This window comes from Polypterus senegalus, chromosome 2 (assembly GCF_016835505.1).
Source record: "Polypterus senegalus isolate Bchr_013 chromosome 2, ASM1683550v1, whole genome shotgun sequence".
In the NCBI taxonomy this organism is placed as follows: Eukaryota; Metazoa; Chordata; class Cladistia; order Polypteriformes; family Polypteridae; genus Polypterus; species Polypterus senegalus.
In genome coordinates, this window is record NC_053155.1 from 65,989,908 (window position 1) to 66,005,633 (window position 15,726).

The window sequence follows — 15,726 nt, forward strand, 5'->3', positions numbered from 1 at the left end:
TTCAGAAGCATAGCACCCCTTTATTTGTTAATAAAGTGAATCAAGTTGCACATTACGGTTTCTAATTTGCAAAGGATAATTTGTTACAACAAAACATATGATGTGGCTTTATTTGAAATTGCCACCTCTTATAAAGAATAAAAGGAAATGTTATTTTAATGTGAAATATAAAATTATAATTTGTTTTGGTTGACCAAAATACTTAGCATTATTCCATTTTCTGAATATCTCCCTAGCAGTGCTGGTAGGCAATGAAGCCTAACCCACAACATTACTAGAACTAACTAACTTTTAAATTAACATTTTAAACTGAATAAGAGGCTCACACAACTCTCAGTGCAGACCCATCAAAATGAAATGCCTAAGTGACTTCAGCCCCATCTGCAACTATAGCCATATCGTGTGTGTGTGTGTGTGTGCAACAAAGTATGATACACACCAATATATATATATATATATATATATATATATACACAGTATATAAAAGGATTTTAAGATTTACTATGTGGCAACTCTGAAAGCACTAGGTATTACTTGCACTTCAAAAATTTGTTGAGAGAAATTTCAAATATATTGTACTTTTATTGAAATAATTAACCAATCTGTAAAAAAGTGACAATTTTTGTTCTTCAAAAAAAGAACACTGATCACTTTAAAAAATATGCAACACTTTAAAAAGTGAATATACATGATCACAATAAAAGTGTCCTACAGCCAGTAATTATTTCATGTATTAAAACTTCTCTGCACCAAAACAAAAAACATTCCTTTAAAATGTAGAGAATTTAAAAACAACATTTGATTAGTTCTCTGCTATACAGGTGTAAAGTACACATAGACAAAAACTGCTGCTCTTTGTCTGTCTGAGGCAAATACACCCTTAGTGACACAGTAAATCATTAATTTGGAAAGAACTCCAAAACAAAAATCCTCAGTGCACATTTTATTACTACTACTCGATTAGTAATAGCAAGAATTTGATTTAATAAATCAAAATGATGATATTCTATGCATTTTCACACGTAACTATTAGAAATGATAGGTTTATAACATAATATTTATTAAGTTGGGGATAAAAAACTAAAGTTACATGACTGAATGTCCTAGATCTATGAATATGCATAAAAGTAAAATAATCTAACAAATCCAAAACGGTAGCATGATTATGGTAATCACCACTAGAAATAGCAACAACGTATGAACAGAGAAAATAATCTTTCAGCAAATCTTTAAGGAATGGCACATCCAGTGTGTGGACAGGCAATTGAAGGCAGCTGAATGTTAAAAGGTGTGTATGCTTAAAAAAAAAAATGCATATTTCATTACATGTTCATTCTGAATTAAAACTCAACCAGGACAAATGAGGCGTTTTGCAGTGACCAGAACTATAAAATGCAAATAGTACAGCAGTTCATCATAGAAAAATATTGAGAAAATGACCAGTTTATGATAATAAAAACACACATACACACACAAACACATTAGAATGAACACTATTATTATACATCTTAGTGTACAAAAAATAGCAATTTACATACAGTCTGATAATAAATACTATATACTTTATAAAGACTTTACTGAAAAATGAGTTTAAAACATTCTGCTGATAATATACTAAAATTCATCAACAATAAGGTTTCATGGATTTACACGTGTGCAAGTTAATTGCATCTTGTGCTACTGCAGAAGCCAAATGGTTCTACTATTACCTATGTCTGTTTTGTGCGAAGACTGGTTGTATTGAACCTGGTTAAAAACATGGGATGGTCAAATTTCTGTAACTTCATTAGATTCTCCATCTCTTTAAAATTCTTATTTTCATGGCCAGGTAACATGCTGAATTCTCTTCTTGGGCTCCAGAGATTTTATTTCACCCTAAAAAAAATAAAATAAAAATTGAATACATGCATTTGTCTTTCAACAAGCTCCTTAGAATCCATAAGCTGCATAGACAACTTGCATTCAACTTTATATTCATCATCTAAGGCTGTTAAATGTATCCCAGTAATTTATAAAGATGCATGTATTAGGGAACAAACTTGGGTGAGTAATCAGAGGAAAGTTAATTAATAAAAATCCTAGGCACATACCTACTTTAATTTGGAAATTACACAAGTTGATACATGTGAACAAAGCCAGGCAGAGTATGTAAGCCATCATGACTCTTGTGCGTGCTGATATTCATGTGAGCAAATTAATCATACAAGACTTGTGTGTTAATTTTTTTTAACATACTATTAGGTAATTCATTTAAAAGGTGCCTGGGAATTGGACAGTTTTTGAACTATGAGTTTTCTCTTTTTTTTTTTTTTAAGAGAATGATTGCTAGGCCCAGGAATCACCAGATGTAGCTATTTGCTTAATCTTTTACAGACACTTTTTCCTTTAGCAAAATGAGCAGCATTCTTCACTAGCAGCAAAGCATAGCTTCTCACAAATTCAATGCTTTCTTTTGTTGATATGAATACAAATGATATTATTTTGCAAATAGCTAAATAATGTAAATGGACAAAATTTATTCCATTTATCTGTGGCTGACCATGTAAAGAAAAAAAATTGTAAATTCAGTGAAAAATGTATAACTAATAGGCAGTGCTCCTGTATTTAAGTACTGCAATCCTACTGGTCTTAATTTTAAACACTTCTATTGTCATCCTCACATTATTTAAACTAAAAATATTCAGTCATTCTTCCAACCTCATGTCCTGGAATCAACCTATTAGCTCTTGTCTAGATTCCTGGCTAGAGCTAGAGACCCAAACCATACACAGTATTATACCAAAATCCTACTGGCATATTTATTCATTCTCTACACCTTCCAAGACTGTCTGTCGTTTATGCAAATCTGCGTTTCTATCCCCCTAACAGCTCCTCTCTTCCTTCTGGGATTTTATTTAGAGTTTATCTAATGGTGTGCTCCTACAGATTTTATTTTATTTTCTCCAGCCTTTGAAGTTTTTTTTTTTTGTTTTTTCTGTCCATCCTGGCCATCGGACCTTACTTATTCTATGTTAATTAATGTTGACTTATGTTTATTTTTTATTGTGTCTTCTATTTTTCTATTCATTTTGTAAAGCACTTTGAGCTAATTTTTTTGTATGAATATGTGCTATATAAATAAATATTGATTGATTTCTGGAGAGAAACTTAAATTACCAATTCAAAATAAAGAAAATTTAAATACAAGTTTAAAAGAAGTGTTTGTTTTACCTTCATAGACCCAATGAAGTGCTGTTAACCTATATATATATATATATATATATATATATATATATATATATATATATATATATATATATATGGTTTTGATCCACTTTTAGTCTGCTGAAAAAAACGGGTCTAGACCGATCTGTTATGTCAAACTTTAAGCTTATTTCCAAAATACCTTTTTTGTCCAAACTCTTGGAAAAAATCATCTACACCCAATTGAAGTCCTTACTGGATGAATATGCAATTCTGGAAGTGTTCAAGTCTGGGTTTAAACCTCACCAAAGCGCTATGTCCACTCTGTTAAGTGTTTTTAATATTCTTTTAATAGTGGACTCTGTTGACTGTGTACTACTTATGCTTCTGGATTCAATAGCTTCCTTTGACACTATAGACCAGGAGATCCGCATCTCCAGGCTGGAGCAGTGGGTGGGCATCAAAGGTTCTGCTCTCCAATGGTTTAGACCTATCTCTCAGATAGGTTTTGTATCAGCATTGATGATTTTACCTCCACCTCCATTGCCCTCCCCTGGGGGGTACCACAGGGCTCCATCTTGGGACCTCTTCTGTTCTCCTTGTACCTCCTGCTTCTCTGCGCCATTTTCTGGAAACACAGTATTTCCTTTCATCTTTATGTGGACATCTGTCTGGTTTATTTCCATCTGACGTGCCCTGGTCCATGCTCTGTCCAGCCCCTGCTTGATTGCCTTATTGACATGAGTTGGCTGGCATTAAATTTTCAAAATTTTAATGAGAACAAGACAGAAGTCATTCTATTTAGACCCAATGGCACCAGCAGGACCCCCTGCATCGACCTGCACTGTGGCTCAATATGAGAAATCCATGATCACAAATTTAGGTGTGAAAATGGATTCTACTTTAAAACTTGATAGCCATGTGAACGCAGTGGCAAAATCTTGATTTTTCCAGTTGAGGTGGCTGTCAAAAATCAAGCCTGTTTTGTCTAAACGCAACCTTGAAACAGTGATACAAGCTTTTATAACCTCTTGTCTAGATTACTACAATGCGGTTCTTTTTGGAATTAGCCAGGTCTCCATTGCTCACCTACAGCTGATGCAAAATGCTGCTGCTCGATTTTTGGCTGGTACACGCAAGCATAAATATGTTACCCCGATTTTGGCTTCCAGTTCATTTTCGAAATCATTTAAGATCCTTGTATTTGTTTTTAAATCCTTTAATGGTTGTGCTCCATTTTATTTGTCAGAACTGCTGCACCCTTATATACCATCTCGCTCTCTTTGGTCAGCAGACCAAATGCTTTTATGTGTTCCTAAGACATGATGCAAACTCAGAGGTGATTGGACTTCTTCAGTTGCAGCTCCAAAACTCTGGAACGATTTGCCATTGCACATTAGGCAGGCTCCTTCACTTGCTGTCTTTAAATCCTATTTAAAAACACACTTTTACTCCACAGCCTTTAACCCAGTATGGTATGTTGACTATCTGTGTACTTTTTATGCGTTTTGTGTGTTTCTGTTTCTTTTACCCTTTGGTTACTGTGTGTCTGATATGTTGGGTTTTAATGTACAGCACTTTGGTCAGCCTTGATGTTGTTTTTAAAGTCCTTTATAAACAAATATGCGTAATTGCTGCCTGGAGTGTGACCATTTAAGTAGATTTGAAATGCCTCTTGTTCCTTTTGCCAGCATGTTTCTCTATATCACTGTTTCTTCAGACCCAATATTTTCTTCTGTTGTGTTTTTTTTCTAGATTATATGGAAACTATTTTGTTCATGAATTAAAACATGTTCTGTTCTCAATCCCACTCAGAGCAATATTAAACTGATTAAACTGGTGGCACGCTTTCTTATAAACTATTCTTTCCAGTGTGTGTGCGGTTTTACTTTAGAGCAAATAGCCAACTACTTAATATATAGTCTCTCCTGTCATCTCTGCCAATTACCGCACATATTTCTTAGTAGTCACAGGCACCTTTATTTGTTCAACCCTAGATAAAAGATGAAACAGCAGCAAAATTCCTTTTGGTAAGAAGGGAAAAGCTATAAAAGTGTTGTACTGCACTACCCCCAACTTCAGGAAAAAACACTAAAAATAAAACTATGCTTGTATACCAATGAAACAATCATGCTTCATCAAAAAGAAAGAGTAACATCTGCAAATCAAAAAACTGGATAACTGGATTTGATTGTAATTTGGTAACATTTTAGAAAAAGAAAATTAGCCAGCCTATGTTTTATTATTTATGAATAATTCTCTGTAATAATGTTGTGGACTAGTGGGAAAATTATAGGCACCACATCCTTTTTTTGACTCCGCACTGAAAAGGAAAAATCAGGTTTGAAGTTAATATGAAAGAATTTCACAAGCAGAAGAGCATCACTGAAGTGCTACTAACTGCGTAGAGAAATGCGGCTGCAAGCAAATCAACGAGGGCAAGTGACAACAACTTGGCATTCTGTATGGAAAATGAGATGTGAAGTGGCTGTAGGAAAGTAAGGCAAAGCTCAAAGACGAAGTGCTTAGTAAGTGTCCTCCTTTGCTACACACAGTACTCCTTCTTATTCCTCAGAATGTGGTATAAGATACATAAATTGATACTCAAACTGGACAGGACTGTCATGTACTTATATACATACACTTCAAAGAATGGGTTTGGGGGAAGTGGGTCTTGGTGGTGACAGACTGCATTGTGCTTCTATGCTTTGCTTCACAAAGTTCAACTTCAAGTCCTGAGTACAACACAAACCACATGCCTTGGTCACTTTAAACACTTGCACAGGTCAGTTACAGGGTTCACTAATGGGCAGAAAAATGAGGAGATGGTCATTTTTTTTGTAGTTCACTATATTAACGCAAGGAACTTTATTTTGCCTTCATGACCTAATCAGACAGCTGATGAACTGTTTGCTGCCCTCCAGAGCAAAATGGGATGCATACACAAGCTACTAGTGTGTTCATTTTGTTCACTCAAGTCTTTTGTTAATGCTGACACAAATGATATGTGCAAATGCGTGAATGACTGATTTTGCGTTAGTTAGAGGTTACTTTTACTGTACTGTACATAAGAATGTGAACCGTCAAGATAGGAAAACATGATATGAGCAAAAAAAAAAAAAAAATTTGAGCAATGAGACTTGTGATATGAACATAACTTGGGAAAAACAAAAATTCATCTACAGCAGAAAAGTTTTACTCATAGGCAAAATGAATGTAACACGTTCAACAGTAATAGACTCCAGTGAACTATTATCCTCTGTATTAAAAAAAAAAAAAAAAGAAATGAAAAGTATACAGAAAAGTACTTCACTACTTACAGCTCTTCTGACACACAGCTAGTAAATAAATCGGTAATAATGATTTGAAAAATTAATAAATAAAATTGCTAGAAGAAACAATAATGTCAGAAGAGTCAAGATCTAGCTTAGTTAAATCAGCAACCTGTTAATATAACCAAAATGTGATTCCAACTTTGCATCATTTGGATTATTTGCAATCTCTTATCTGTTATGAAAATGTTATGTATCTCTACTATTTATATTTTAAGCAAGGGATGCATTTCAAAACTATATTGTAATTATACTTCATAAACCCACTTAATCATCGTCATGTTGTTTGTGCAGTCTCTTTCCTTTAGTTATTTATTATGTATGTGCTACTAATATAGCAGTTGCCCTACTAAATACAGTACATTTAACAAATTTGGGCAAGCTACTTTGAATAATAAGGACCATAATATATAAATGCTACAAATGGAACAATAAAAATCATTACAATGCAACATTTCCTATATTGTTTCTTTTCCCATTAGTAAAACAGGTAAAGATAATGCTATAATTAACAGTAAAAATAAGTATGGAAAACTATGTTGTCTGGCCTCAAGGAGCCAAAAGAATAGCTGGTTAAAAGAAAACTGATTAACTGAATTCAATGTGTTTGAGCAATCTCAAGTCACTTTTTCTTAGTTTATGATGTGCATTACACATTTTATTTGTACAGCCCTGATTTTTCTTTGGTTTCATCACTTTGCACTCAGTGAACCCAGTATTTATGAAGGACTGTGTTTTCAAGTGTTGCATTCATTCAAAGGCTGCAGTTTACACATGAATCATTTAATAAATTGTGGATTAAAAGCATTTTAGGCTTTATAGATGCACACTAAAAAAATAAAGCTAATAATAAAATTAACAACACAGTACATACAATACAAATGTACACGTAATACCCAGAATTAAACTACATTTGAATAGAAAACCATTTGCTTTGCACCCTCCACCTCCATAACTTATCGTTTATGGGGGAGGAGCAAAAGCTTTAAATTTGTCAAAAATTGCGATCTTCGGTTTCAAAGGAGGGTTCCCTGACACTGAAAACTTCGATATCTTGATGATGGATATGTCTGTGTGTCAGTTTCTTGAGGACGTCTAAAGCTAAAACGGCTGGATGGAAAAATATCAAACTTAAGCCTGGTTACTTTTTGAGTCAGATCATGCATAAGAAAGAGGCACTCAAATACCACAATTCTACAATTAATTATGAATACTTATCATCAATTGCTATCATGATGACCTATTTTATGATCAGAAAGATCAGCATTATAGTAGTAAATAATTACTGAAATGTTATAGAATAGTTCAGGTAACCTGTTTCCTAAGGAACAAAACCTAATGATGGTCTCATCCGATTTTTTTTTTTTTTAATCAGAATATTTAAACCTATATTTCTGGCTAATTTGACTGCATTAATGAGCATACAAAAAAAATAAAATAAACCAAGATCTTTGAGTCGCAAGTCCTTCATCCATTGGATACCACTTTGTATGTCTGTCATTGCCCTCCTTATAATGAAATCCATGACAAGGAGGAACAGAAACGGGGAAATAATGTAGCCTTGCTGTACACCGGTTTCGAATGGCAAAGTCATAGGTAAAATCACATACTCACATACATACATACTCACATACACACATACATACATAAAAAATGTCCAAATTGTGCCCAATTAGCCATTTTCCCTCCCTGGTGTCATGTGATTCGTTAGTGTTACAAGGTCTCAGGTGTGAATGGGGAGCAGGTGTGTTAAATTTGGTGTTATCGCTCTCACACTCTCTCATACTGGTCACTGGAAGTTCACATGATAATGACCCCAAACACACCTCCAAGAAGACCACTGCCTTGCTAAAGAAACTGAGGGTTAAGGTGCTGGACTGGGCAAGTATGTCTCCAGACCTAAATCCTATTGAGCATCTGTGGGGCATCCTCAAATGGAAGGTGGAGGAGTGCCATGCATGCATACAGTATATACATACATACAGTATATACACATATACATACACACACACACAACCCAACTCATTTTTATTTTTTTAATGTTTGTACAGTTTGTACTTTTAGATTTTTTTAAAGTAATGTCCAGTAAAATTAATTATAATGTTATTTAGTGAGTTTATTACAATGACATTAAATACTAAGAATATCTCAAATTAAATAAAAGCAAATTCTCTTTCTGGAAATCATTTTTTGTCTGGTTCAATTTTGAAATAGTGTGTAGAGTTTCTATAACATCTTGACAGAGTACTGGTGCTCTGTAAGCACAGTTGTATTATCTTTATTAACATACTGTATATATTTATATAGATGAACATTCTGATATCGTGATATACTGTACTGGGTAAATACTGTGATGCAGAATTTTGTCAATATCACCCAGTACTTCTCACAGCTATAAATAACTGAACACAGGTAACGACAGCACAGGTAATTTTCTAATTTTGGATCGATACACAAGTAACAAGAAAACAAATGTGATCGCTCATGTAATACATATTGAAAACAGCACAACAAAAGTTGTTATACAGTAATTCTCAAATAATGGAGAATGTAAAACCGACAAGTCTGATTTCACACTGGAAATTTTAAAATTGGGACAAATGTAAAAAAGGAGGGAAATTAAAGCACCAGGGGCCTCATTTATAAAACTTTGCATGGATTCAGCTAACAGTGTCATTCTCTGACAACCACATTTTTAAGGCTATTTTTGCAGCAATATGCTTTAAGTTTTTTGTTTAAATGGAAATAATCTGAATTATCTTGGAATTCAAAAAATTCAACAGTATAGACATAACAGTTGTTATTTTTAGTGCTGATGCCAAGCAGTATGTTTCAGTGACTTAAGAGAAAATGTCATAGAATAAAATAAATCAGTTAGTTCATGATGATATTATTCTCTATAAATCCTATGCTGAAATCCCACCAAGATAATAAAACACCCATTTATTATTACACTGAGGGATCCCCATCTCTACTACACATTAAAGTTAAACTCTGCATAATATTTTGATAATTGTGAATGCCAACACTAGTCTACTTAAATGACAGTTGGGTAACTACTTTAATGAATATACCAGTAAGCTACTAGTGCTGCTAGTATTCATATATTTTATATGTTATCACATAAAAGGGCTTGAAACGGAGAAACTTTAATAAAAAGCCACTGAACAGAAATTCTATTTTGCCATGATACATGTTACTGGTATTAGTACCAAATACAAAAATTCTGGTATTGTGATATCCTCTGAACCCCAACTCTTTATTTGCTCACATTATTTGTTTTATGCTTGCGTGTGTATTTTATTTATATATAACAATGCAAGCAATTATACAAGCCAATTTGGAATTAGCACTTAAAATACTCTGGTTTTCAATCTGTAACATAAAAAAGAAAACCAAAGCTGGACTTTAATATCTTCATAATATAGGATGAGATGATGATGGAAACAACAATATAGGCAAAGCAGCACACTGAAAAATTTTAACTTCCATATACCACCATACTTTCATTAGAAGATCACTATGCTTTTCATTTTCAAATAAGCAGGGGTAACTTGTTTATAGCAAGAAGGAAAAAAAAAAACTCTCATGCAAGGAAACTTAAGTGGTAATTTTAAACATGAATGTCTGTTTATGAAAGGCATCAAGTAAAAATTCTTTCTTTTAAAGCATGCACAATCAGTTCCTACATCCTTATAGTCAAGAGTTCATTCCCTTTAGTGAAATACTATGTGATATACAAAGATCTACCAAGTTAAGTACTCCGATTAAAAAGAAGGGAAATTTACCACTTGAGTTAGTGTGGCAGTGTCAAAGTGCCCTCAGCAAAAGTTTAAATAAAATCATACTTACGGCAACATCAGATTCACCATCTTTGGGAGCAGCTCGTTTTAATTTCACACAGCCAGTTCCTACTGTGGCTGGGGGAGACTTGCAGTTACCAGATAAGTTCTGATTATTAGGGACCACATTTTTGTCCAATTCTCCATCCCTGTGGATTGTTGAATTGCTTTGTACACTTGGAGAAGAACAACTTAATGGGCTAGACAACCTACGAATGGTGTTGGTTAGGTTTCCTGAAGGTGGAGGCTTTAAACGATTTGATTCTCCAAGCTCAGTTTTCTTAATTTTTATTGTGGTACTTGTGGAGCTGCCATCAAATACAATCAGAGGCCTCTTTCTTGATCCATCAGCAACACAACTAGAGAAAAAAAGGAAAAACAAAATAGGTATGGCAACACAGAAAACAGTATTTTAGTCCCTATTGACATTAACATTAGGTTAGCATGTTGCCTTACATTGGATTAAACAGTGAACAGTCTGCATTTTTTTAAACATAAAAAAAGTTAAGTTAAATGGTATGAAGTAAGGTTTCAAAGAATTCTGGGAGGATGCCTCTACAAGTGCAAACTGAAGGGTATGTTTAAATATAACAAAGTAAAGCTCTCCAACAACCATGTTTTATCTGCTTTCAAATAAAAGTTGCATAAATAAGTAATTAAAACAGTTCTTATAGTCCAACCTTCATATCCCCCTACTATGCCAATGTCTGGGTTATACATTAGCAACATGCCCTCTTTGTAAAATACACAAAGTAATAGGCAAAAACTATCCCCTGCCATAATCAATCAAGTAACCCGCAAACCGCAAAACAAACCTACAGCTTCTGTGGATTATTATTTCAGTTAGTTAAAACCAAATATAAAATCTCTGGGAATGTCCTTATGTTTTTCACACACACTGAGTAATCAGCACACAGCATACAGTTTCAACATGGCGAACACAGAGTGGAAAGAACAAGCTGTGAGTGACAAGCATTGGATGGCAGCACATTTACACCATTTTCAAAGACACAGGATCTGTACGTGATTAAGTATAAGTGACAATATTACACATGAAAAATTGAGTACTCCAGCTATGAATAGGTACAGTCACAATGGTCTGGTGGCAGAAGCACATTCATATCAGATATTGCATGAAATATTGTCACTGTATCACTTGGTACACACTTGTGCAGAACACAACCACTGATGAAAAATAATTGGAGAAACAAAAAAGGAAAGTTATGCAGCCAGTTGGTGAATGGTGTTGCACTTGTGATAAATGTGAAAACTCCACCAGCAATGGCTACTGTAAGCAGATAAGCCAACAGGAAACATATCCAACCTCAGTAAAAAATAACACCAAATTTCTGTGACAAATTGTATTACTTTTAGTTTCCTTTTATTGTTGCAAACATGCCTCAGAAATGCAGAAGTCATGTTTCCTTAAATCAAAACATTTTGCTTCTTCAAAATGGGCATATTCAGTAAGATTTAAGGCTTTTGTTTTCACGTTTGGACAGGTGTCCCTTAATGCCAGTTTAAACTGAAAGAGTAAATGAAAAGAAACATTTAAAATGTGAAAAAAAGAACACAGACACTGAATGGTGGACTTCAGGGTTTTTCCAAACTTTACACATTTTAACATTTCCTTTTGTTTGCTATTTTTAGATAATGGATTTTTCTTTGAAACTCTGCCTGTAAGGCCAACATTCCAAAGCCATCTTTTCACTGTTGCAGATGACATTAATGTTAACTGTGTATTCTTTAATAAAGCAGTCAACTGAGGACCTTAAGGCATCTGTTCCTCAAATTACAGACTCTAATATACTAGCCTATTGTGCAGTTGTGCATCTGAGGCCTCCAATTCTTTTTCTGTCTTGGTTAGATCCAGCTTGCCATATAACTTTGTATAAAATCTTTAGTTTTTGGTAATCTGCCATGTAGAATAGCCTTCATTTCACAAATCAGCTTTTTTCAAGAAAACTGTTTTTTTGCCACTTCAAAACTTAACTTTAGGAATGCGAGTACCATGAAACCTATGGAAAGACAATTTACTTGCTTTACTAGACAGAATACAAGTAGAAACGCATTGTACTGAAATTCATTGGACTATATAATTTTGTTATAATGATTATGGGGAAAATATGTATACTATTGTGACTGGGGTTGCCGCTGATTCACCATCTCTAATGGCAGCGGCGCCAGGACAGATGCTCTCCTGCATCTGGTAAACACTAAACCAAGAGCAAAGTAATTGGTTGTCCTCTGCAGTTTCAGGCTTACCATGTAACAAGCTTGACACACAATGTTTAGAACCAGGCTTTGACCTGCCTTTCCTCACACTTTCCTGGTGTGCCATAGCAGTGATTCCGAGCCACTGGTGTTCTTCTAATCTAAAGATGAGAGCTAAAGTATGATGACTGCATGTGTCACAGCTCCTATCTTGACTACTGAAGTAACAGCTCCTAATTTAAATAAAGTCTTGAGACGGTACCCGTCTTTTCTATATAGTAATAAGAACCTGTACTTTCCTTGGAAACCTGGACTCACCTTCCTGTCTCTCGTGCAACTCTGTGCCCCAAGCTTGAAAATACCTGCATAAAAAAATAGCGCTTCTTAAACTACAAAAAATATTTTATTTGTAAATGAGACATTTTTTTTTGTAATTAAAATACAGTTATGAATATAGAACAGCACTGACTCAGAATTCGGCTATAAATATGACATTACGCCTACTCTTTCACTGAAACTGCCTAAGATCAGAAAATTTGCAACAGACTGTCGCCTTCTTTTGGACTAACAAGAAAGATACAGCCTGGTGCAGGGTTCCTGGGACTCTTGGGGGGTGGAGCAGGGGTGGGGTTGGGGGTTTGGGGTGAAGAATAGGTGCGGCATTAAGTATTTTTTTTTTACATCATCTTATTATATATGGCAGCCATTTAATTTAAAGGGGTTTTGCAGTCATATGTGAATATGTCAAAATATCAGTAAATATTAGATTTTAACATTATCAAAATTGTTTCAATACTCGTTTTCATGTTAATGATTCTACAGGCTACGTTATGAATGTATGTATTTCTAAATTGCAGAACCATTAATAAGCATGCACCTGTTTAATTTGAAGCAGGGATGTGATGCTTGTTTTTTTTTTCTCTCTACAGGTCAAAATATTGTTTTGCAATCAGATAAACCTTTTAATGCATTAAGATAGGGGTCTACAATAATTTTACCTGTGGGTCAGTTTAATTCTACACTGTTTTCTCAGGGGCAACACTAGGGGTCCATCACTCCTTTGATTTTTAAACCCTCAAAGGGCTTTGATGTAAGACATTACTTTCTTTAATTTTATTGCATGCATATTTTTCTTTAACATTTTATTAAACTTATTAAAAATCTAATTAATTCCATAAAAGCAAGTCAACTTTAATAAAACTAGGTTTAAACAAACCAAACCCCACCCATGAGAAAAAGAGAGCTGGGCTAGCAGAGTAAAACTTTAATAATAGTAAACATATGAAAATAAATAAATGAATCAAAAGAAATAGAATAAAAAAAAGAGGGGAGAGGATCTGCTTCCTCAATTTAAATGCTTATTCTAAAATGTTATTGATCATATCCTTCAAAGTCTGGAAAACATTTTGTACAGATTCTCTAAGTGAGAATTAGATTTTTTCCAATTTTAGATAATATATAGCATCAGTTACCCACTGACTTAAAGCATTCTTTCAGTTGAGCAAGATACGTCTATATGCCAATAGTGAAGAAAAGGCAATTACAGTTTTTGCTTCTCCACTTTAAGCCCATCTGGAAGTACACCAAACACAGCTGTTTAGTGGATTAGGAGGGTTTGAGACACCAAGGCTGTATGAAATGCATTTTAAGATTTTGGTCGAAAACAAAGTTAATTTGGTGAAGGCCCAAAACATACAGCCCAATGAGGCTGGAACTTGACTGCAATGTTAGCAGGATGGATGTTGCCCTGGAAACATTTTGGAAAATTTTAATGAGATAGAGGCGCTCAATATAATATTTTAAGTTGAATTATTGTATGCTTTGCGTACATGGAGCTCAAGTGAATTCTTTGCATTGTTACCTTTCACTCCTTTTCTGAGAGGTTGAGTGAGAGGTCCTTTTCCCACTGTACTTGGGATCTTTGAAAAGGAGGAACTTTAAAATGTTTCTATACATTACAGAAATGCTGTCCGAGTCCTCAAGACTGATCAATACTTTTTCCGGCATAGAGGTTGGTGGGAGGCGAGGGAAATTGGGCAAGTTTTGGTTAGCAAAGTTTCTAATTTGAAGGTAGTGAAAGAAATGGGCTGCTGGAAAGTTACATTTGGAATGTAATTGTTCGTAGGATGCGTTAGTATATCGGCGATGACTTGTACTTATTGGGGTACAAAGCAAGGCATATAAACAAATACTACGCGATTTTATTTCTATTGCAGACCAAGCCTGTGTCTGTTCATCTATCTGTGTCAATGCCCAGGTTTTTACAGCTTGTATAATCGCCGCCCAGTAATAAAACTAAAAGTAAGGTAGAGCTATGCCACCGTCTACCTTAGGTCTTTGTAGGGTCGCCCTTTGGATACATGGATGTTTTGAATTTCAAATAAATAAGGTTATGGTTGAATCCAATTTCTTAAAAAAATATTTATTGATGTATATTGGAATGTTTTGAAATAGAAAAAGCAATTACGAAGAACATTCATCTTGACGATGTTGATTGTTCCAGGTAAAGTGAGATGAGGGGTAGACCATCTATGCAGGTCTTACTTATTTTTTTCCATGCAGACAACAAAATTTTGTTGATAAAGAACTTTATGTTTATTTGTGATATTTACCCCTAGGTATTTAAACTGATCTGCGATGATAAAGGGAAGGTGTCCAGTCTAATATTGTGCGCTTGAGAATTCAGTGGAAAGAGCACACTTTTGCTCAAATTAATTCTGAGACCAGAAATTTTTTTAAATTCTGTTAGTGCTATTAGGACTGCAGGCACAGTATTTTGTGGACCAGATATATACAGTACCATATCATCTGCATATAGATACATTTTCTGTTCCATTTCTTCTCTGATAATCCCCTTTATGTCATAAGCATTTCAGCAGTGAGCTGCCAGTGGCTCAATGGCGATTGCAAAAAGCAGTGGTGACAAGGGACATCCTTGTCTAGTACCACATTCTAGTTTGAAGTAGTCTGAATTAATGTTGTTAATACAAACTGAAGCTTCTGGATTGGTATGCAGTAGTTTGATCCATGCACAAATGTTCTGGCCAAACCCAAATTTCTCCAATATGGTGAAAAGGTAGTTCCATTCAACAATATCAAATGCTTCATGCATCATCTCTAGGGTGTTAGACTTTGTGGGTGAATATATTACATTT

At 34.5% G+C, this 15,726-nt stretch overlaps 1 protein-coding gene across 1 annotated transcript in view; it reads right to left on the reverse strand.

Annotated features, from left to right (window-relative positions):
• Positions 1–15,726, reverse strand: part of c2h2orf49 (chromosome 2 C2orf49 homolog) — a 45,402-nt gene continuing 29,676 nt past the window's right edge. Inside the window, exons 3-4 of the mRNA XM_039743878.1 lie at positions 10,368–10,716; positions 1–1,875 (exon numbers count right to left, since the gene is read on the reverse strand). Coding sequence (XP_039599812.1) covers positions 1,819–1,875; positions 10,368–10,716 — 406 coding nt within the window. The 3' untranslated portion in view covers positions 1–1,818. The remainder of the gene's footprint in view (positions 1,876–10,367; positions 10,717–15,726) is intronic.